This window comes from Phyllopteryx taeniolatus, chromosome 16, assembly GCF_024500385.1.
Source record: "Phyllopteryx taeniolatus isolate TA_2022b chromosome 16, UOR_Ptae_1.2, whole genome shotgun sequence".
Taxonomy (NCBI): Eukaryota; Metazoa; Chordata; class Actinopteri; order Syngnathiformes; family Syngnathidae; genus Phyllopteryx; species Phyllopteryx taeniolatus.
Window position 1 is genome coordinate 6485397 of NC_084517.1, and position 20706 is coordinate 6506102.

Here is a 20706-nt window from a genome sequence, read left to right on the forward strand (position 1 = left end):
TTATACACAGTAAATGATTACTCTTACTGATTTGATTTATTGTACAGCAATGAACTTAAGTGCACTTGAAGAACCTGAATTTTGTCGGTCATACTACGATGGACTGCTCGGCTTCCAATTTACGACTTAGAAGTAAACGTACACGAGTCATTCGAGTTAGGGACGGGCCATTGGGCTTTCACGCAAAAACCTCAAATGCACCATCCCCTTCACAGGTGTGACCTGCGACCTCAACTTCTGAATGCGCAGGTCCAAATGTCCGGCGTTGCAGTACTTTTTGCGCAACTTGCTGAGGTTCTTTTGCTTTAGTCATGGAACTGAGTTTGTATTCTCTGACATGTTCTGGAATTAAACATTACTTGATACGAGAAGAGAATTCGAGAAAGTCTTCTCTCTGAATGAAGCCGAAGAATATTGGGCTCGATCTGGCTATCCGTCGACTCGCCGGAAGTTGTAATTACCCACACCGGCCACTATAGTTTCGAAGCGCTGTTCGTTCTGCGAAGCCGCAAAACAAGAAAATGGCGTTGAGAGCTGCTTGGAGAAGTCAATGTGCCTTGCCAGGTGTGTCCCTCGTCTGTGGCTTGCTTTGTGTGCACGGAGCGCATTATAATGTACGTTTGAATCGGAGGAAAGCCTTTCGGTTAACTGTAAATCGGCGAAAGTGCTCGGGTCGCATTGTATGGCGCAGCATGTGGAGCAAGGGTCAAACCGGTGCCTCGTTATTAACGCCAGTAAAACTGAAGCGCCGAAGACCGTTCTGAGTAGACTTAAGGTCTCCTCGCTGCCATTGGCTGAGAACGTTCAATGGCAGATGTGAGTCGGAGATGAAAGGTATTTGTTGTGCGTTTGTCCAGGCCTCCTTTGCCAGCGGAGTCCAGTGAGTTCATCTGCTGTGCACAGCCGAAACTCCACGTCCGCGTCGTCCAAAATGTCTGTGGATTTTGACAAGAGTACAGGTGATTTTCGAGGGTGGATATGCGCGTGTGAATTTCGAATAAATGCATGAAAAGGCTGCAATATTAGAATATGATTTGGAATGTACAGTAGCTCACAAAGGTGAGTACACTCCCTCACATTTCTGTAAATATTGTAACTTTTCTTAGGACAACGCTGAAGAAGTGAAAGTTGAATTTGAGTCATTCCAATTCCTTATTTCGATTCCGCTTCCAAACGATTCTCCATTCCGATTCTTTTAGGGGGCCGGGTCCAAAAAGTTTGCATGGTTTCAATAAAGGGTGTCCAAACGTTAGTCCCGGTTCCAATGGGTTCTCGATTTTCGAAGCATAGTTTGCATAGTTGGCTCATGCCATGCTTCAGTCAAGCAGCAGTCTTTTTTTTTTGTTGTAAATCTTGTCTAACCTTGGACTTAACAGCAGTAGCAATTCTCTCTTTTTTTTTTGAAATGTCTTGCGTAGGTGTGGCCGTGATGCGTATGAAGAGTCTGCCAGTCAACAGCCTCAGTTTGGACTTCCTCACAGAGTTTTGCATCAACTTGAAGAAGCTAGAGATGGACAAGAGCTGCCGAGGCCTCATCATCACATCTGTACAATGCAAAACGCCTTTGAAGATGACTTTTTTTGTTTGTTTTTTTAAACACACACCATTTTTTGACTTAAATTGTGTGTTTATGTGATCCAGAGTCTGCCCAAGGTGTTTTCAGCAGGGCTAGACATCTTGGAGATGTATGGCAAAAGTCCAGAAAGCTGTGGGGAGTTCTGGAAAGCTGTTCAGGAGATGTGGCTGAAAGTCTATAGCTCCAACATGGTCACCATAGCCGCAATCAATGTAGTATAAAACAAACAACATTTTCTACCAAGAACTTGACTTGAGCAAAAATACTAACTGTAGTTTTCCCTCCTTCCGCAGGGCTCCAGTCCTGCGGGCGGCTGTCTAATGTCGTTGACGTGTGACCATAGAATAATGGCGGACAACCCACGGTACAGCATCGGCCTTAACGAGACTCAGCTGGGCATAGTTGCACCTTTTTGGTAATAATTCTCGACGTGACAAACGTGCTATCAATTGGAAGTGAATGATTCACGACATGTCCCGTGTTGTTCACAGGTTTAAGGACACCATGGTGAATACAGTAGGCCACCGGAACACCGAGATGGCCCTGGCTCTGGGGTTGCTCTACAGTCCTACAGAAGCTCTGAAGATAGGACTGGTGGACCAGATAGTGGCAGAAGATAAGCTCATGGCCACGTCGGAGCAGATAATGGCCAAGTGGTTGGCCGTTCCAGGTGTGTTTTATTTATCCAGGGGGTCCTCGGTTTATGTTTTCAATTAAACGTTACATTGAACGTGCTTTAGTCCCACTAATTTAAGATAAGCAATGCAGCAGTTAAGTCCTAATTCCAATCCACAGAAGGCCAGGTAGCTTTTTTTCCTTCATGAATGAAATCCCCATTTAAAAACAGCAATTTAAGTTCACTTGGGTTATATTTGTCTGTTGTTTACATTTGTTTGATGATCTTAAATCATTCGCTGCCAGCCCTCACAGTTAACATGGATATTTGGATTCTAAGTCCGTCAAAGGCAGTGAATTTCAACATTCGAGTGGGGAGAAACTATGCACACAAAAAATAGAAAACCAACTTGAAAAAAACATACCAACGGGTGAATCCGCAGGTGCTGAAAATGAAACATGCGGTGGTCCACCGCACCACCACACTACTCACCGCTTGCCGAGTTTTGAGAATCATTGACCTGAGCAAACCGTTGTCTTTGTTTTCCAGACCATGCCAGGCAGATCACAAAGTCCATGATGAGGAAGCCAACCATCGACAAGCTCGCGTCCAACAGAGAGGCCGACATCCAAAACTTTGTGAGTTTCATCACCAAAGACTCCATCCAAAAGTCACTCCATATGTATCTTGAGATGCTCAAGAAGAGGAAGGCTTAATGAGACCACGTAGTAACTGGAGCCATGTGATCATTCACCATCTGAACTTTAGCACTGCCTGATCCTGTGCTGTCACTGTCCAGTACCGCTACTTCAGGCTCAACACGGGCTTTCCAGTATCATCAAAAGAATGTACTCGCTTTCGTTATGTGGCGGACATAACGGTGTGTTGAAGGCCCATTCGGGTCCATGCAATATAATATCCGGAATTAATTGAACTGGCTTCAAAAAGGTACGTGCCCCCCAGCACAAATCGAGCTGACTTCACACCTAGGGAGGTTATGTTCTCGTAAGAAGATCCTCAGAGCCTCGTCATTGAAGTGCCTGACCGAACGGATAACTGGAGCTTTGGTGCATTTCATCTTTTTTTCCCCCTCTGTATTCAGTTTTATCTGACTTGTTCTTGGAATGTAGTTTCTGAATAAATGGGGGCATTCATATGTGACCTTGTTTTTTGGTTGTGTGTGTTTAATGGTTAAAATCCGCTTTATTAGTATACTGACTGAAAAGCTCAAAACGTGTACCATACTAACAGAACTGTGGTGTATGTCTTGAAATAAACTTCAAACTGTGTACTTTAACATGACGTGTCCTGGCTGCTCCACTTTCCCCCCCCAAAAATTGGTGGTTAGGAGTTGGCATGAGGGTGCCAACACTCTTCTCCTTTTTCCAAGACTTCAATATCATCGACTCCGCAACATCATTCGTATCTTAGTATTTCATAGTAAAATGACAGCCATTGAGCGTATGCAGACTTTTGCCCTGTGGTTAGGAATGGGTGCTGCAGTATGTGAATCGAAATAAATGGACTGAAATTCAAGTTCTATACAGCTTGTGAGCGTATGGAGTGAAAGATGGCATGTATTATTATAGTTGATTGAAAATGTTTTGAAATGTTGGCTAATAGCCAGACTACATCTTGTGTGGGGTGTTCACCAAACGTCTGTGTAAAAAAAATCTCCATCCATACTCACAGACACTGCTACTGTATTTGGCAGTGATTTAACGATTTTATTATTTGTCTTTGTGTGTGATTCTAGTTCCGTCCCAGTAGTTGTTTGGCTCGGGCGTGGGAGAATTCCAGTCGAGGCTGATGCCGATGGTTCAGGCAGTCCTAGGCTCAAACGAGCAGCTTCACCTCCACCGGGAAATGGTCACTAACAGCCAATGCCTGAGAAATAAATCAAACCTACACCTGGTACTTTTTTAACATAAAGGAGTGCAAATGCTTTAAGCACTCACTTCTGCTCTAAGTAAATGAAATAAGTCATATTGTTTTAATACAGTATACAAGGATTAGGAGTGCGTTTATGGGGATTTTTGACCTTTTTTCCAGAAGGGCATTTGTGAGGTGACACAAATTGTGATGTTGGGCGAGAAGGCCTGGCTCTCAGTCTCCACTTCAATTCATCCCAAAGGTGTTCTACTGGGTTGAGGTCAGGGCTGTGTGCAGGCCAGTGAAGTTCATCCATACCAAATTCTCTCATCCATGTCTTTATAACCTTGATGCACAGTCATGCTGGAACAGGAAAGGGCTATCTCCAAACTGTTCCCGCAAAAATATTAGCCCCCGAGCTCCAGTGAAAGGAACTCTGAATGCTTCGGCATACCAAGAGATTTTGGACAGTCAAACAGGTTGGGAATGACCTCATCCTGTTCCAACATGTCTGTGCACCAGCGCACAAAGCAAGGTCCATAAAGACATGGATGAGAGAATTTGGTATGGATGAACTTGAGTCCTGCCCTCGCCCCAAGAGAACACTTTGGGTTGATTTTGAGCGGACAGTGAGCCAGGCCTTCTCGTCCAACATCAGCGTGGGACCTCACAAATGTGCTCACTCCTAAACCTTGTTGAAAGCCTTCCCGCAAAGGGTAGACCAACATCGTATTAAACCATATGGATTTACAACGTACAATGGGATAGCACTTCAAATCGTGTGTCCAAGACAGGTGAACTTCTTAAGTGCCCCTCACCATCAAATTGCTGACATTTTTGTGACGTGCTAATGTCTACTTCTCCGACATATTTACCATACTGAAGCTGAGATTCAGATCCACCATGAAGTCGTACACCTCAGCACTGTGGTGCGCGACTCCCTTCATCATGTCATCGGTCACCACAATCCTAAAAATACATAAAGATGGATGCTCTTAAGCGTCCACCTGGGAATATTGAGAATATTTTTGATATCACGATGCTCAGTATTCATTGAGAAAGATTTATTAAAGAATGTGTTTATTGTGGAAAATTGACTTCAATTGAATGTATAAATTTAGTTTGGGTTTCCTGCTCACCCATCAAGTGTGAAATTACACAGCCAAGTAAATAATTTTTGAGATGCCAATTTACAAACAGGCGTCTGTTGGGAAGCTTTTCTGAATTTTGATGAATTGTGATGTCACATTTCAGCTAAATTACAGTGACTATATAAAGTCCAAATGACCTTGTTAAAGGTCCTGCACACCGTGGTTCGTGTCCAGAAAAGGCTACTTCAGTTTGACCCACTTTTGTATCCGCTTTGTCCATGTTTGGCTAAGACCGCCCCCTTTTCTCGGATTGGTTGCCTCCGTGTAGAAGACCCACTCGTGAGAGCACGTGCGTTTGTTATGTTGACAGCGCTGGCTCGGGAGCGCAGAGGTAGCCGGAGCTCTTCGCGAGTGACGCAGATAAGCTTGAGAAATTCGAGTGAGCTGATTTCAGGCCTCTTGGCGGAAAAATGTCTCGAAATCGGGTATGCTTGGACAATTTGTATTCCTATTTCACATGTTCACTGAGGCACCCTACAACCAATATTGCATCCCAAATATGAGGGAAAAAAAGTTGATTTGGTAACATGTGGCACCTTTAAAATTGTGATATAAAAAAAAAGATCAGAACGTAAATCATTCCAAAACATTTTCTACTATTAATGTGACTTATACTGTACCTGTACAACTCCATTTTTTTTTAGAGAGGGGAAGTACTGTAATTCTTAACAAGTGAGATAATGTGATTGCACAAATGTCCACAACCTCTTACCGTATAATTGGGGATATGGCTTTGATCAGAATGAATCAACCACATTCAAACTGCTAAATGGGAGTAATCATCGAGTAATCAATTTTGGCCTCGAGGCGGGGTACGCCCCGGACTGGTAGCCAGCCCATATAGACAAATAAGCATTCCGGAAGCTTCTCAGATCCTGTGATTATGTATCTGATACTCCCGACACGGAATTTGCACGTGTGTGTACCTGTCATATGCACAATGAGTGTGTGACACTGTGGTGTCAGCCTCATTAGGGATCAGCCAATGGAAGCTCTTGTCGGTGAAGAGGCGGATCTTCATCCAGTCTGAGCCTGTGACATATGTGCAGTCTGTGTTGAAGTCGCCGAGAAGAACGATGTCCTGCGGGGCCAGTATATGGGTGTCACTCACCCAGCTTCATACAGAAAAAAACAAACAAAAACAACAAAAAAAAACTTTTTTTTTTTTTTTAAACACTCAATAAAGTCATATTCACATTGGTGTTCCATCTGGCGCGGACGTCAGTCACCACATCGTACAGCTCGTCTACTTCCTGCGAGGCGAAGTCCGGCGAGGCGTGTTGTGGGATCAGCACAAAGTTCCTGACAACTAGAAACCGAAAAGGAATCAGGAAAAGACGAGGACAAAGTTCATGCCACAACGATTCGAAATGATTGGATCGTGTGGGAATCAACAGTTAATGATCAGTTGAGATACAAACGTTGTTGGGAACACATTCAATTCGATGCATTTGTTGCCATATCATGTGTAAATCGCGAGGTCAATGAAAATCCTTGAATCCGAATGAAGACCGTCAAATGACTCATGTGGATTTTTAATCACTCACCCCACATGATAGGAATGCAATATAAAACGTTAGCATTTAGTCAATACTTGATACCAAATAATGCTAAATACTTGGGCCTTCACTTTTTTATTGCATGCGGTGAAACGTGGTTCTGGACCAACTCTGAAAAAGGTTGAGCTTTTTTGCATGTAAATAAATACCGAAATCTAAAGCAAGACTGAATGTCCTCTTTCGTTATCGCTAAAACGTGTGTCCTCCTTCTTCTTCTTAAAACAACAATGCTAGTGGTCGCTACCCAAGACCCTTCCTTCCACAGACCTGTATACTGCATATGATCGTGCTAATCGCGACTTGGTGTAATTACGTAGATTGTTGTACTTTCTAGACGCGAGTCACACTGTGGCACCGTTGCAAATGACGAGAACTTCATAAATGATGCTGCTCTGCTTTCTTCCATTTCCTACCGGCGTCATCGGAGGAGAACATGACGACAAAGGGCTCCCTTATGAAGGTGTCGCTCCCGCAGGGCTCGCAGCCGTCGTCGTAAGTATAGTTTTTGCCCACTGACGCAGTCGCCTCCCTGAAAAGAAACAGATCATATTGAAATGCGTGACAGCTTTATTCCCGAAAGATTGCCTCCACACCTTTGACCTTTTGAAGTGCTTCTCGTCTCGATACGCCAATCGAATTAATTCCTGATTGAATGCAGTGTGCAGCCTGTTGATCTTGACGGTTACGCGTGCTGCATCCGCAAATTCCAAAAGCACAAAGAGTAGAAGGCAATGTTCTATGCATTCGGGAAGGTATTAAGTGACTAGTAGTTATGCACAAAATACGAAGTTTATTCGGCAAAAAAAACACACCATTGGAATGGTAGATTAAAAAACAGGAACATATAAGATATTATGTATAGTTTCATTATGATGACGAATTAACTGCAGATGTTGCTGCACCACATAACTAAATACTGTATTTTCTTGTGATGCGATAGACTTGTGTATTCGGAATAGACACTTTCTATATTCAGCTCAGTTTAGTTTTATCCAGCACGCACAGCACATTAGTTACATCTGCATGTGTGAGCGATATCAAAATTCTGCTTTAAAATAATCACGTTTGAGTTTTGACTGACGCCGCCCGAAGACCCGCGTGAGGATACGCGGCTCAGAAAATGGATGGACGGATGGATTTTATTCGAGTTGTAGTTCGCATTGTATGCTGAGTCGAATTATGAGGAATCATGCAGAGGGATTATCTAGCTACAGTATACGGTATAAGGTCACAACAATGCATACTGTAGACAAAGAAACAGGAGGATTTTGTCACTGCAATAGCTTGTGTGTGTGTGCGTGTGTACCTGTATAGGAAGAGATACCGTTCCTTGTAGGAACTACGACCCAGAGGCTCACTGACAATATGCTTGTACCTAAATTGTGGAGAACCTCTAGAAAAACAAACAGTACGAATTAGTGGGCATTCCTTGATCGGGTTCTGTTAATATAGTAAAATCACTCAAAACAACAACACAGATAACGCTTATATTTATCCTCACTTGTTGACATGCTGCATGAGTTTCTCGGTGGCCGAGAGGTCGTTGTCTCTGACCTCCTGGATCAGAAGGATGTCGTAGCGGTGGACGATCTGCAACGCACACGAAAAAGCATCAAGTCAATGCGTTTGCTGTTGATCGATGGGCAATAACACGTCATCGAGAATATTTATCCCATGCGTCAGACCGCATCTGTGTGATGAACAAGTTGCAGCAGGGTACCTTCCAACCTTCTAACCTCCATCCATCCATTTTCAACAGCGCTTATCGTGTTCAGGGTCGCGGGGCTGACTACACCCCGAACTGGTCGCCGGTCTGTCGCACAACTTCTAACCTTTCTTGCCCATCGCTTGCTGTCTCTACATGTTAACTTGTAAATGAAACCATTACGTTCCACTTTCACATCCGCATCGAGAGGAGCCAGACGAGGCGGCCGGGGCATCCTATTCGGATGACTCCCGGACGCCTCCCCGGTGAGGTGTTCCGGGCACGTCCCGCCGGGAGGAGACCCCGGGGGCGACCCAGGACTACGTCTCTCGGCCGGCCTGGGATCACCACCGGAAGAGCTGGAGGAAGTGGCTGGGGAGAGGGAAGTCTGGGCGTCCCCGCTAAAGCTACTTCCCCCGCGACCCGACCTCGGCTAAGCGGTAGGAAATGGATGGACGTGGGGTGGCGTGTGATGAGAAGTCATTACAGCATATGAGACCTTGCTAATGATGTTCATCAAGGTTGTGTTGGAGGCTTTCTTATCACCAAAAGACTTGATGTTGAAGGCTCCCAGGAGCAGACCTGTAGACACATGCAGCAGGGCCAAAAGGAGACACAAACTGTACGCTGGATGCATCCTAGGGGTCATGAAGAGGTCAGATATCGATGAGAAAATACATTCAAAACCCTGACTGACAGAAGGCACATCATTGAATTTAGCAATGCATTGAAAATGAAAGGAATTCTTGTCGACTGGAGCTTAGAAGAAGGTTGTGTGCTTTGTGCAGAGTCAAATATTACATTTGAATCATGCGTTACATTTTTGCCCAGGTTAAACAAAAGTTAACTTTAAAGTGGGGTCAAAGGTTTTCCAACGTGTCACTTAAAAGCGCCCGATGCTGTACACTGTAAGGTCTTACTTGGACATACTTTAAACAGAAATTCTTCATCAATTCATCGAGTGGCTTGTAACTTTTATTGAGCCAAGGCACATATTTCACATTGGAAAAAAATCTCCAGGAGCACCGCTAAAAACAAAAGTGGATACACTGGTTGGAACCTTCTAACCAGCATGTTCCAAGCATGACCGCGCCCCATTGCACAAAGCAAGGGTCCCTACAAGTATGCTTGGGTGAATCGATCTACACTACGGATTTCTCCAGACGCGCTCCAAAGTCTTGGAGAAAGTCTGGCCACAAGAATGAAAGCGATGCGTGTTTAGTTCTTTTTGTCATCCATTTTCTACTGAGCCTCGCCTTGTCATCATCCCATCTGGCTCTCACCTTCCAACTGCAGCGAGACTTGCACGAGGGTTCGGAAGTTGATACAGAGTGAATCTCAATAGATATGCAAAAGAAACATCTACCAACACCGACAGCCAATTGGAAGTCAACAAAATGACTTTACCTTGAAGGAGCGGAGAAAGGATCAGTAAAGGTTTCAGATTGCTGCGAGTTGACGGTGGCCAGTCTTCTCGCCCAAAGTCGGCTGACAAAAGGAGGGATGGATTTACATTGACTTTCTTGCAAAACGAGCTGAGGCGCGAGAGAGAGGCTGCCGGACAGGGAAACCGGAAAGACGCGTTACATGACCACCGATAGCTGTCGGAGAAGATTCACAACGAAACCATGGAAATGGAACGGTTTAGGAGATGCTTCGAGTCATTTGAAGAACTTGCACAGAGACCAGCAACTTAGCAACGGATTTGAAATCAAATCACGTGACTGAAGTTTGGACTGACAGTTTTCATTTCAGAGGGTTGGCGCAAACACCCCAGTTGAAATGTGGGCTTTTTGTGTGCCGTGTCTGGAGCCCGACACAACGGGGAGCGAATAGGAACAATTTCAAGCGGTTATCAAAAGACCTTGAGAAAGCACCAAATGTCAGGAAAAGCCCACAAGAACAATTTAGTTGGGGTCAATCAGAGCTACTTTCGAATATAAGAACCGATGGAATTGAGTTACACTTGAGTGTAAATATCGCTACAATACTCAGAAACAACAACAACAACAACAACAACTACTTTTAGTGGACGATGAAATCAAAGGTTGGGTTTTTTTTTTTTCCCATGCCGAGCACACAGTCGCTACCTGATCCTCATCGCCGGCGTGCGGATGAGCGTGAATCCCCGGTGGTGCCGCTGGAACTTCTGAACGCGTTTATCTTTATTTGACCACAGGGGCACGTGGCTGCGTTGTGCTGGCCTTGAGCAGATAGGCGGCGTCCGCGGCCGTGGCCATGTTGGAGATAATGTCCACTCACACTTTCACTTGAACATAATATAGTTGCAAAATCTTCAAATTGCAAAAATACAACAATGTATGTTGACTTCAAATCAATAATCTATACGTAAAAAGAACCCCTACTGTCAAATTCATTATTAACATCCCACCTATAAAGTAGTTTGAGAGAACTATGCTAGATCAAAACTTTCTGTTCTGTCACTGTCGCTGTGTTATCATCACACAGTTGAAAAAGAACATGTATTTCCTCTCCCTTTAACAAATTCATAAATGCTATTTGTAAATGTCGAGTGCCACTGGGAAGGCAACAGATGCCATCAATACCAGATAAGAAAGTTTATATAAGGTCTTGTTATGAGCCAAGGACAGGCTTTGCAACCAAAGGGTCACGGTTCGACTCCCACTGTGGACAAAGAAAAAAGAAGGGTGGCAAATAGTTGCCAGTCTGCTTCCTGACTACTGTCGAGGTGCCCTTGAGCAATCTGCATGCGTGCGATCCGCTAGTTTGCAGCAAAGAAAATATATACAGCAGAGTCAAAGTTGAAAAATGTCAATAGCTCATAAAATATAGCGGATTATGAAGTGTCATAAATCAATATTATACATTCAATATCGGCCATAAAAGAAATCCAAAAAGAACTATTGTATCATTTGCATAAAAATGGATTCATTGTTTGGTTCCCTCACACTTTATTTACACTTCCATACAGTTTTCAACATCAGATACATAAACTCCTTCCAAAAAGGATATTCAGCTTTCAGCTTTCAGCCAATGAAATTGAGTTCACGGGTAAACTTCATTTGACCTCGACTTACTGTTTCATGATGTCTTCCTTTATTACACGCACTTGCTGTTCTCTAACAGGAAGAGGAATGGTATTTGGGTCAAGTATTTTCTTTTTTTTTTTGTGCAAGGATATCCGCTTCTCTGCCTTTCTCCGACCTTTCCAGTCTCTGTGTTGCAACCTGCCGATGACGATCTCCGACATTCTAAGCTCAGTGGCGACGTCCTTCCGAGAACATCCTGTTTGAAGCCTCGTAGCCTTGAGGTACTGCCGATCAATTGTTACCTGTCGTCCAGTAGCTCGTCTGGAGTATTCGTTGTATGCATTCATTGGCGAGGCAAAGAGGTGGGCTGTCACTTGTTGTTTTATTGTCAGTTAGTTTGATGTTGCGCGACCTGCTTTCGTCTCCTCGTCTCATTCTTCCAGACTATTATCATAACATGCCGCTTTTGCCATCTTTGCACTACCGCGACAATAACAACATTGCGGTTCATCTTCATAGTCTTGCCGCTGTTTATTAATGTGATCTTATTTCGTGTCATTTGAGGACTCTCAGGTTTGAGGATGAAAGTGGTTGCATGTGATACCAATTCAGTCTGCTGCTCAGTTAGTCCTATTTTACAACACAAGGTCCTCAACTCTTCATCAATATTTCTCACATATCATTGTCCGGGCCCAAATGATCACTTAGTTACCAAGATCTTCTTCTTCTTCTTTTCCTTCGGGCTTGTCCCGTTAGGGTTCGCCACAATGTGACATCCTTTTCCATGTCAGCCTATCTCCTGCATCCTCCTCTCCAACACCAAGTGCCCTCATGTCTTCTTCCCTCACGACGTCCATCAACCTTCTCTTTGGTCTTCCTCTAACGCTCTTGCCCGGCGGCTCCATCCTCATCCTCCTTCTACCAATATACTCACTATTTCTCCTCTGGACGTGTCCGAACCATCCAAGTCTGCTCTCTCTAACTTTGTCTCCAAAACATCGAACCTCGGCCGTCCCTCTGATGAGCTCATTTCTAATTTTATCCAAGCTGGCCACTCCGAGAGCGAACCTCAACATCTTCATTTGCTCTGCTTCCTGTTGTCTCTTCAGTGCCACTGTCTCTAATCCGTCCATCATGGCTGGCCTCACCACTGTTTTATGAACTTTGCCCTTCATCCTAGCAGAGACTCTTCTGTCACATAACACACCTGACACCTTCCTCCACCCGTTCCAACCTGCTTGGACCCGTTTCTTCACTCACCGTTGCTCTGGACGGTTGACGCCAAGTATTTCAAGTCCTCCACCCTTGCCATCTCTTCTCCCTGTCGCCTCACTCTTCCCCCACCACCCCTCTCGTTCATGCACATATATTCTGTCTTACTTCGGCTAATCTTCATTCCTCTGCTTTCCAGTGCATGCCTCCATCTTTCTAACTGTTCCTCCAGCTGCTCCCTGCTTTCACTGCAGATCACAATGTCATCTGCAAAACATCACGGTCCACGGGGATTCCAGTCTAACCTCATCTGTCAGCCTATCCATCACCACTGCAAAAAGGAAGGGGCTCAGGGCTGATCCCTGATGCAGTCCCACCTCCACCTTTAAATTCGTCTGTCACACCTACAGCACACCTCACCGCTGTTCTGCTGCCCTCGTACATCTCCTGTATTATTCTAACATACTTCTCTGCCACTCCAGACCTGCGCATGCAGTACCACAGTTCCTCTCTGGGTACCCTGTCATAGGCTTGCTCAAGATCCACAACGACACAATGTAGCTCCTTCTGACCTTCTCTGTACTTCTCCATCAACATCCTCAAGGCAAATAATGCATCTGTGGTACTCTTTCTAGGCATGAAACCATACTGTTGCTCGCAAATACTCACTTCTGTCCTGAGTCTAGCCTCCACTACTCTTCCCCATAACTTCATCGTGTGGCTCATCAACTTTATTCCTCTATAGTTCCCACAGTTTTAAAAATGGGCACCAGCACATTTTTCCTCCATTCCTCAGGCATCTTCTCACACGCTAGAATTCTATTGAACAAGCTGGTCAAAAACTCCACAGCCACCTCTCCTAGATGCTTCCATACCTCCACAGGAATGTCATCAGGACCAACTACTTTTCCATTTTTCATCCTCTTTAATCCCTTTCTAACTTCCCCCTTACTAATCATTGCCACTTCCTGGTCCGCCACACTTGCCTTTTCTACTCTCCCTTCTCTCTCATTTTCCTCATTCATCAACTCCTCGAAGTATTCTTTCCTGCATAATGAAATAATCTGTTACTGGTTACATAAATTTGCAAATAAGCATTGAACAAGCAAATAACTGTAAGACTGCATGGTGTCATTTGAGTGAACTCCACTATAGCGCCATCTCGTGGCTGTAAATATGCATGACTGGTTGGTTTTTATTTAGTTTCTCTTTTAGGCGCCTGATGGATATTTTTAATAATACATTCTGAGTGAATTATAATAATAACCTTCTGAAAATGCAACAATCAAACCATATCCTGTGTTATCAATTACTCATTTTACCCATTACCATATAATTTTTTCAGGCCCAACTGTGGAATCACTGAGTCAAATTAAACAATAAGCCTAAAATGAATTAAAAAATGCATAAATAAAACACTGTGCGTGACATTTTGTTGTGAAAACAAAGGGTGAAAAGGTGGCGATACATTAAGTGGCCAGTAGGTGGAAGTACCAAGAATGCTGCCGACGTGGAGGGAAACGTTTTACATGACGTCATTTGCGTGGCGACCACAAACAGGAAGAAAACATCCGGTTGCCAGCTTTGGCCAGTTAGCTTAGTTTAGCTTAGCTCCAGCATACATAACAGTAATGAGAATCAAGAGTGGCCGTGAGTCCTGTCATGCTGTATCCAAAGTAGGGAACCGCCCGGTTTATAACCAAAGAATATAAATCTCCTTGACTTTCCTTTGGTGCGCGAGTTGACATAAGGTAGGAGCACGTTAGCCTAGCTCGAAGGTTAGCTTAGCTGTCCTTAGCTGACAGGAAGCAGCAGCAGCAGCAGCAGCAGGCTGCAAGAGCAAATCATATTACATTAACCATGTTATTGACATATTCACTGTTTATCTCTCTGACAGTGTTAACGTGTTTTTTGTTATTGAATTACGAAATGGTGTAATCTGTTAATATACTAGATGTGTCGTCAGTAAAAATAAAAAAAAAGTTTTGGAGACTTCTGCCAAGGTCTGCAGTGTAGTGTAATAAGTTCGTTATTTTGCCAACCTTTACGACGAACATTACATGCAGAAGCACGAGCTTCTGACATTCTACACCCTTGTCCTTGTTTAGAAGTTTTGTGTGTGACGTTGCTCGTCCTAATCGCCACCATTCTCCAGGCGTGCCACATAAATTGCAGACTTCCTTACATTGTTCTTGTTGTCAACTGCACTTCATTTTCTGCTCTTTTGCAAGACATCTTGAGGAATGAGCTGTTTTGTCTGTGGTACTGTATTTGTTTCCAACATAATTATAGTTGCTACCTGATTTTGACGAGAAATGCAATTTTATTGAAGCGAAAGCAATGTTATACCTATGGCAGGGCAATATTTTGCGGCTTACATTGGCCTACCTATTTTGAAACATTTCTCAATTAGGTAACTGGAATCAACTCTTACCAAAACCTGTGAACCCATTTCGCAAAAGATGGGTGGTGCACTTTACAGTCATTTGTCTTCTCACACAAACAAGAATGAGATCATCTGTGTAGTTAGTTTTGAGTTGTGACAGTGACTCAGTTAGTCTCCCTGCGCTTTGCTTTTGTTCCTGCAGGTGTGAATGAGTGACGTGGTGCCTCCCACAGCTCTCAGTGAAGTCCAGCTACGGTTCCTGTGCCATGATGACATAGACAGTGTGAAAGTGCTCTGCGGTGATTGGTTTCCAATCGAGTAAGAGTAAATTTTTTTGGAGAGGCTGAGCACAATTATATATAATGAACCCAGTAAAACATGTTTGCATTTTAACATTAACATTTCTGGGGGTTGATGGCTGAATACCGACCTGTCTTGTCGTGTGACCCCAGGTATCCAGACTCATGGTACCAGGACATCACCTCGAACAAGAAGTTCTTCTCTCTCGCAGCCACCTTCAGAGGAGGCATTGTGGGAATGATTGTGGCCGAGATCAAAGGTCGGACCAAAGTACATAAAGAGGTAAGACATTTGTATGGTATGTATAGCGTGGTTGCATTTTATTGTCTGTCCTCAATTTATGTGGAACATACAGCAGACTAAAATTACTTTTCCAAGAGGCCACTGTCATGAAAACAATGCAAAACAAACACAAGCCATGCATGCTCCTCGTTGTATAACGTGGTTATAGATGAAAGAGGAGGTCACGGAACTGTACACTGAATTTTATCGTAATTCTTCCGCAAATGCCATTTTGTTTTTATGTATTGCGTGTGTCTGACTGTCAGGATGGAGATATCCTTGCCTCCAGTTTTCCTGTGGACACACAGGTAGCCTACATCCTCAGCCTGGGAGTGGTCAAAGAGTTCAGGAAACATGGCATAGGTACTGTTTCCTTTATTGAAAACAAGCACTCGCAAGAATGCAAAACATTGTTTGACATTTGTCACCATAACCATCAGAACGATAAAGTTCGCAAAGTCTCAATTTGAATCCAATGAAAAATTGTGATTTATTTGAACACTGATTGAGCTCTCTGTGCCCGTGTCTCCATTCAGGCTCCTTACTGCTGGATAGTCTGAAGGAGCACATTTCGACAACAGCCCAGGACCACTGTAAGGCAATCTACCTGCATGTTCTCACCACCAACAACACTGCCATCTACTTCTACGAGAACAGGGACTTCAAGCAACACCACTACCTGCCCTACTACTACTCCATACGTGGCGTCCTGAAAGATGGATTCACATATGTGCTCTACATCAACGGGGGTCATCCACCTTGGACAATATTATATCCTTTTGTTGAAAGGGGAATTGCTAATTACTCTTTTTGTCCTTCAAAGAGGTTTTTTTTTTTCTTTCTGTTTGCAGTGCATATTGTTTTGAGGAAATTAGAGTCAACAAAAGTCAGAGATAATAATAGTTGTAGTTCAACTACTACTGGGGAGAGAGTGAAACAATTTAAACAGGGTCCAAACATACCGTTTTTTGATAACTTAACCCATTTTTAAGAGGTGAGAGTCCCCATGCATCAAGGAGAAAAATCGCCATCTGTGTGCTTACTGCTCTCGTCATTTTTATTGTTGTGAATGACTTGTGAAACACAGTATACAAACACTCAACTGTACCAGTAATAATGCAAGAAGGTATATAATTGTATATGTAATAGAATTGTAGTCTTAAGTAGGAGTATTGCACAGTATATGGATATTGCACGGTGTTCCAAACACATTGACTATTATTAAGCTAATTGTTCAAGGTAATCTTTTGAAGATATGTGATCAGAAGGAGAGGGGGACGATCAGATTTGGCCTGATTATCCGTATGCATGTACTCTTCTATCCTGCTTTCCTAGAACACATTATGAATGGGATGGCATGGGAAATAACGCCAGCAGTCGCTATTTCTTTTGAAACGAGGCGCTATATAAATCTAAGCTATTCGTAGTAGTAGTAGTTTAGTCTTATTTTAATTTGTTACAAAAATATTGCAAGGTTTTTTCCATATTCGATTTGAGTTCCATCGAATTTGGGTGTCATCCGCATAACATTGAAAGTTTATTGATACAGTAGTCTTCAGCATATTGGTGCATATGTTTTCCTTAACCTATTGTTCCACTGATTACATCCATCACATCGGTTCAACCCTAGCCAGCCTGAGCCCCTGCTCCATCCCACAGAGGTTGTATCGACAGGCCCAGTCCCTGCTGCGATCTCTGCTACCTTGGTCCAACATCGCCTCCAAGACCGGCATACAGTACAGCCGAACAATGTGACGCAACATTGCAGGTTCGCATCTCATGACGCATCACCGCTCTAGTTATTATTTTTTCCTCAGCTTCTGATGGTATGTCTCCTTTTGTCTCCCCCAGGACCCCCAAGTGTTCCGTTTGTCATCAGTCTTCCCTAATGCAGATGTGCATTCACACTGTCAGCATGCTGTGTATGTTCAACTTGCATTTGATCTCCCATCTGCCGCCATATTACCGCTGATTCAATGCATGTTTGACACGCGCCAGATCTGGATCTGTCGCTCTGAGCGCGCTGCTGAACATGGTGGTTGCACTGCATCGCGATGAAAAAGTGCAATGTTGTGTTTACACTGAACACGAGCAACTTCGGGGAAAACATTTGTCATCAGTTATTCTATCCTGTCACTGCTAATACCATTCCATGATTGCAAAAGTGGCGCGTCTTTAGTCTGCCACAGCAAAACTGAGCCGTATCAGAGCTATCGCTGAAACCAGATGACAGAGCGGAGGTCTTTGTTTTGGCGTGGAAGGCATTTTGCATTGCAATCGAGAGAGTCCAGTGGTTCAAACGCTACCTATATTTCTGCCTTGCTTCATCCTATTCATACACCTGTATGGCTACAATTAGTATATTATATATACTATGATAATAATAGATTTCCTATCCGATGTAATGTACAGTGTGTCTTATATTGCTGCTGTCCATTTTGAAATAAGCACCCTTTCTCTTTGACTGGATAGAATGTAAGTCCGTATCAAATTGTGACGTAGGGACCCGAGAACAAATCGCATTGGACTGTGAATCTAGCAGTGAATCTTTTAAGGCTCGTAGTGTAAAGCTAGTAATTTATTGGGAACAACGAAACGCTGCAGTTTGGCAATTATTTTAGTGTCACTGATGTGTCAAATGCTGTTCCCTTGTGAAAACTGATGAAATGAATTTTCTTTGTGCAATAACTAAATGTACTGTATCTGTGACAGCTCTGACAAACGAACAGATTTGAGCTTCAGGTGGAACGCGCTGCATTCGGCAGTAGCGTTTGAGGTGGCTCTTCAATTGTAGTATAATCCGTACAAAAAGGGCACAGTTGCTCAGGTCCTCATTGGAAACGTTTTCAAATCACTGGATGCAGTTTGTCGCTTCCGTGTCTGTGAAGTTGCTGTCGATGCAGAAGAATGACCACGTTTGTCCGTATTTTAAATTAGAATTCAGATTTGATTTGAACGCCTGCTTGATCGAGAGGTATTTGTTACATCTGTGTGTGTGCAAGGTCGGGAATTAGCATGTATAAGGTGCCAAATGTTGGTCGAAATACATTCATTCATTCATTCCTCTCTCTTCCGTTCCGCGGGTCTCGGGCGTGCCGGCGCCTACCCCAGCTATCTTCGGGCGAGAGGCGGGGTACACCGCTCTAAATACATTCAGTTCCTGACACTGTGGTTTCTCCATTTTGTGTTCTGTCGCTCGTCATATGTAACAGTGACTAAAATGTGTTGTTCAAAGGTGTGATTGTCAAATTCAAAACATTTCAGACAGTTTGTATGCAATACAATTTCCTTGGATAGTAACAATTACTTGACTTTGGTTTTTGTCTTTTAGTACCGCTGATTAGGGTTGGCCTTCGTTCTAATCTTTGAATTGCTATTCTGAGAACATTATGAATCTCAAGCATTTTGTTTGTTTGTTTGTTTTTGAATTATAAACATTCACCCATTTTCTATGCGGCTTATCCTCCTTAGGGTGAGCTGCAGTCTACCCGGTTGACTGGGTGACAGGCGGGTTGGAACCTGGATTGGTTCCGAGCCAATCGCAAGGCACTTAAACACTGCACAGTACATTTTTAGTGACTTCATATTCATCCGTGCACATTCTCCGGACTTGTCACAAGGTGTCAGTGCTGCATTGTAGTTACAGGTGGCTCCTAGGTTTAAGACCGGAGTTCGCTTTTTGAGACGACATCATCCACACACACACACACACACAAAAGACAAAAGCTACCCTGCAAACAAATGATCACCCGAAAAACAGTTTTCACTTGCGTCATCTGATTACCACCAGTACAAATATATCTTTTTTTTCTATATTTATCGGTGCCAGCGAAGTACACTGAGCAACTAAATGTTCGATGTGGCCTTTCATTCAACAGAATTAACCATGGTTCCCTGCGAGAATATTAGCTTTGTGCTCACTTAAACAGGCTCAACCTTCGCACACGTTAAGTCGATTGCTCATTCATAATGTGAGGGAAATTGAGTTGAGATCATGATTTAAGGTTTCCTCTTTTTTGTGACATTTTTCGAATGTAAAATGGGCGCCATATGCCTTTGTTCAATAAACGTTAAGAAACACCGGCTTGTTTAACATAAGTTTATTATTTGCTGCTTGCACATACTTGTAAAGTCACAAATTGAATGGAGTATGGACATCATATAATATCTTGAGTGCGTAATTCGAAGAGTAACGACCCTCTGTGGTGGGAAATAAAGTAGAAATACTTTGTTACTGTAGTTAAGTAGATTTTTCAGATATCTGTACTTGAATATTCATTTTTTTCTGACGAAAACAGAGATGAAAGGTGGGTATGTTCCAACTGGGATCACACACCTTAATCACTCCCAGCCTTCCCAGTTAACATGGATATTTGACTTCTAAAGCCGTCAATGGCAGGGAATGTGTTACTCTCCCTGGCGAGGTCTCTTCGACGGTTATACAGTGGAGGGCCCGTCGGGAAGTGGAATCTCGGATTCAGTGCGGTTTTCGTCCTGGCTGTAGAACAGTGGATCAGCTCTACACTTTCAGCGGGGTCCTGGAGAGGCGGTGCGTGTAAGCAAAACATCGACAACACTATTCGGTCGTGCCTCCTGTCTCTACTGTCTCTGACTGGCTATTTCTCCTCGCACCGAGTCGATTTTCAAAGAAGAATTAGAGACATAAAATGGGGCCAGAGAGGGACGCTTTTTCCCCAAAAATAATTGTAATAATATTCTACTGTCAGGTCGTATAGTCACTTTTAACATCCAGTATATGACAAAAGTTGTTTTTTTTTTTGTTTTTTTTAAACTACAAAACTCTGCCTTTAATTATATGGACAGCATGTCGGTTGATAAAAGAGGACTCTACTTTTTTACAGAATAGGAATGCCGCCGCCATTGACGAGAAAAAAAAAAAAAATCATAATTTTTTTTTTAAATGCGTGTTGTGTTCCTGAACTACGGTGCATTTGTTTTTGCCTCGCGTTTTGGGAATGACCGCTTGTAGCTGGCTTTACGGTAACGTGTTATTGAGTGACGTCAGTGTCTGAGTA

At 43.4% G+C, this 20706-nt stretch overlaps 3 protein-coding genes across 12 annotated transcripts; 2 read left to right on the forward strand and 1 right to left on the reverse strand.

Moving 5' to 3' along the window:
• Window positions 1-409: 409 nt before the first annotated feature.
• eci1 (enoyl-CoA delta isomerase 1) lies at window positions 410-3489 on the forward strand. 2 transcript variants are annotated; one of them, XM_061749248.1, is made up of 7 exons: window positions 410-564; window positions 858-959; window positions 1419-1546; window positions 1642-1788; window positions 1870-1991; window positions 2068-2246; window positions 2742-3489. In XM_061749248.1, exons 1-7 carry the CDS (start codon window positions 522-524, stop codon window positions 2906-2908), a joined length of 888 nt encoding a protein of 295 aa, XP_061605232.1. In that variant the 5' UTR covers window positions 410-521; the 3' UTR covers window positions 2909-3489. The 2 variants fall into 2 exon arrangements, with proteins under 2 accessions (XP_061605232.1, XP_061605233.1); XM_061749249.1 differs by having other exon boundaries at window positions 475-614.
• A 472-nt stretch (window positions 3490-3961) lies between these two features.
• Window positions 3962-10882, reverse strand: dnase1 (deoxyribonuclease I). Of its 4 annotated transcripts, none has more exons than XM_061749245.1 (10): window positions 10570-10882; window positions 9887-10033; window positions 8979-9117; window positions 8276-8364; window positions 8081-8167; window positions 7188-7303; window positions 6455-6524; window positions 6142-6330; window positions 4940-5033; window positions 3962-4079 (listed from the first exon to the last, which is right to left on the reverse strand). In XM_061749245.1, exons 1-10 carry the CDS (start codon window positions 10578-10580, stop codon window positions 4029-4031), a joined length of 993 nt encoding a protein of 330 aa, XP_061605229.1. In that variant the 5' UTR covers window positions 10581-10882; the 3' UTR covers window positions 3962-4028. The 4 variants fall into 4 exon arrangements, with proteins under 4 accessions (XP_061605229.1, XP_061605230.1, XP_061605228.1 ...); XM_061749246.1 differs by having other exon boundaries at window positions 6142-6296; window positions 6412-6524; window positions 9887-9967; window positions 10570-10646; XM_061749244.1 differs by having other exon boundaries at window positions 6142-6296; window positions 6412-6524; window positions 10570-10638.
• On the forward strand, window positions 7246-18976 carry nat15 (N-acetyltransferase 15 (GCN5-related, putative)). Of its 6 annotated transcripts, none has more exons than XM_061749255.1 (7): window positions 7246-7266; window positions 15291-15406; window positions 15541-15670; window positions 15937-16033; window positions 16207-16441; window positions 17269-17438; window positions 17522-18976. In XM_061749255.1, exons 2-6 carry the CDS (start codon window positions 15297-15299, stop codon window positions 17423-17425), a joined length of 729 nt encoding a protein of 242 aa, XP_061605239.1. In that variant the 5' UTR covers window positions 7246-7266; window positions 15291-15296; the 3' UTR covers window positions 17426-17438; window positions 17522-18976. The 6 variants fall into 6 exon arrangements, with proteins under 6 accessions (XP_061605239.1, XP_061605236.1, XP_061605237.1 ...); XM_061749252.1 differs by lacking the exon at window positions 7246-7266 and adding an exon at window positions 11654-11771; XM_061749253.1 differs by lacking the exon at window positions 7246-7266 and adding an exon at window positions 11830-11852.
• Window positions 18977-20706: the final 1730 nt, after the last annotated feature.